This window comes from Belonocnema kinseyi, chromosome 6, assembly GCF_010883055.1.
Source record: "Belonocnema kinseyi isolate 2016_QV_RU_SX_M_011 chromosome 6, B_treatae_v1, whole genome shotgun sequence".
Taxonomy (NCBI): domain Eukaryota; kingdom Metazoa; phylum Arthropoda; class Insecta; order Hymenoptera; family Cynipidae; genus Belonocnema; species Belonocnema kinseyi.
Window position 1 is genome coordinate 112,212,691 of NC_046662.1, and position 1,503 is coordinate 112,214,193.

General features: G+C 29.0%; 1 protein-coding gene across 1 annotated transcript in view; it reads left to right on the top strand.

Annotated features, from left to right (window-relative positions):
• Positions 1-1,070, top strand: part of LOC117175552 — a 26,199-nt gene extending 25,129 nt beyond the window's left edge. The window contains exons 3-5 of the mRNA XM_033365262.1: positions 20-179; positions 280-422; positions 546-1,070. Coding sequence (XP_033221153.1) covers positions 20-179; positions 280-422; positions 546-551 — 309 coding nt within the window. The 3' untranslated portion in view covers positions 552-1,070. The remainder of the gene's footprint in view (positions 1-19; positions 180-279; positions 423-545) is intronic.
• The last annotated feature ends 433 nt before the right edge of the window (positions 1,071-1,503 follow it).

Sequence of the window (1,503 nt, forward strand, 5' to 3'; positions counted from 1 at the left end):
TGTAGTTTGTATTTTCCAGACCGACATTGATTTTAAATACCTGCATGAAAATAAAGCAAACAAACTTTTTGACATATGGCCAGAAGTTTCAACAAAACTGATAAGCGTTGCGAAAAAACGTGCCAAAGACTCAGACGTATTAGAGTTTCTGAAGAAATATGATGAGACCATGAAAGAAGGTGAAAATTTTTGTTATATTTAAACTGAATTTAATAGGGGATTATTATTTCACATAAAAAAATTACAAACATTTATTTTAAATCAGTAAGTTATTTTCAGGTAACAATGAAGTTATCCAAATCATATCAATCTTGCTGTTACCTACATTGTTAAAGACAGCGAGCTTTAAATCAAAAACTTGCGGAAAACATTGGAGACCTTCCTTGAATGAAGTGCAGAGAGAATTCATACTTCACGCTTTGGTACGGTAAATTTTCAATATTTTTATGAGTATTTAAAACATATTGTTAGCTTTATTATTAATTTGATAGTTAAAATATGATACTTTTCAGACTGATAAAAATTAATGATAGACATTTTTTTAGAGTTGAATACGAAATGCTTTCTGTTCTGAAAGCAGTACATATTTCCTACAAATACTTCTTCGTGCTAAATGCTGATTATCCCGTGGAATCCAAACACATCTGGACATTTCTGCAACGTCACGTCTACGATATGACAAATTCCAATTTAAAAAAATATATGTCGGTCAATAAAAGCAGTAAACAAAGTATAGTTGCGCAAAGACAGCTAGAAGAGCAGTATTATAAGTTCTTAGCTTTAAGTTTAAAGGCGCGTTATAACTAAAGTATTTACATTTAAGCAGTAAACGTTCAAGTATTCAACGTTTTATTTCAAATGAGAGCTTTAAGACTTGTTGCCAAAAAAGTTTGATTATAAGTTTTGTAATCATTATAAAGCTGCGAAGTTGATGAAGGTACTTATATCTGCGCCTCATACTTTTAATGTTTAAACTTAAAAAATAAGGCGTGTTATGATCTAAAAAAGTGAGTTTGTTTCTAGTTTACTTAGTTACTTTTACGTATTTATATGTTCGTGTTTTCAGTGATTTTGTTGAAACTACTTTTCAAGAAGGTGAAGTATTAAAATTTAATTTCGAAAGCTTTGAAATAATGTTGTTATCAGTTGTAAGCTTTAAAGTTAAACTTTCAAAAGATTTATATTCTTGAACTGTGTAAATTCCTTAAAACGCGAATCTGGGTAAATTGTCTTACAAAAAGTTAAAGTATTCAAATTTATTTGAGCAAAACTTCACATAATTTTGTTACGTGTTTTAAAAACAAAATTTTAATTGGCATAAGGTTCAACTTCGAAAAGTTTTGTTAGCATTTTACGCCCTCCAACCTGTTTCCAACAGGTCATTGTATGATATTTTCATAGTTGACACGTTTATTACAGTATTATAAATATTAAAATAAAGTGCTTTAAATGTGATTGGTCTTTTAAAACAGCAACGCATTTACTTTCACATTTTAAACATGT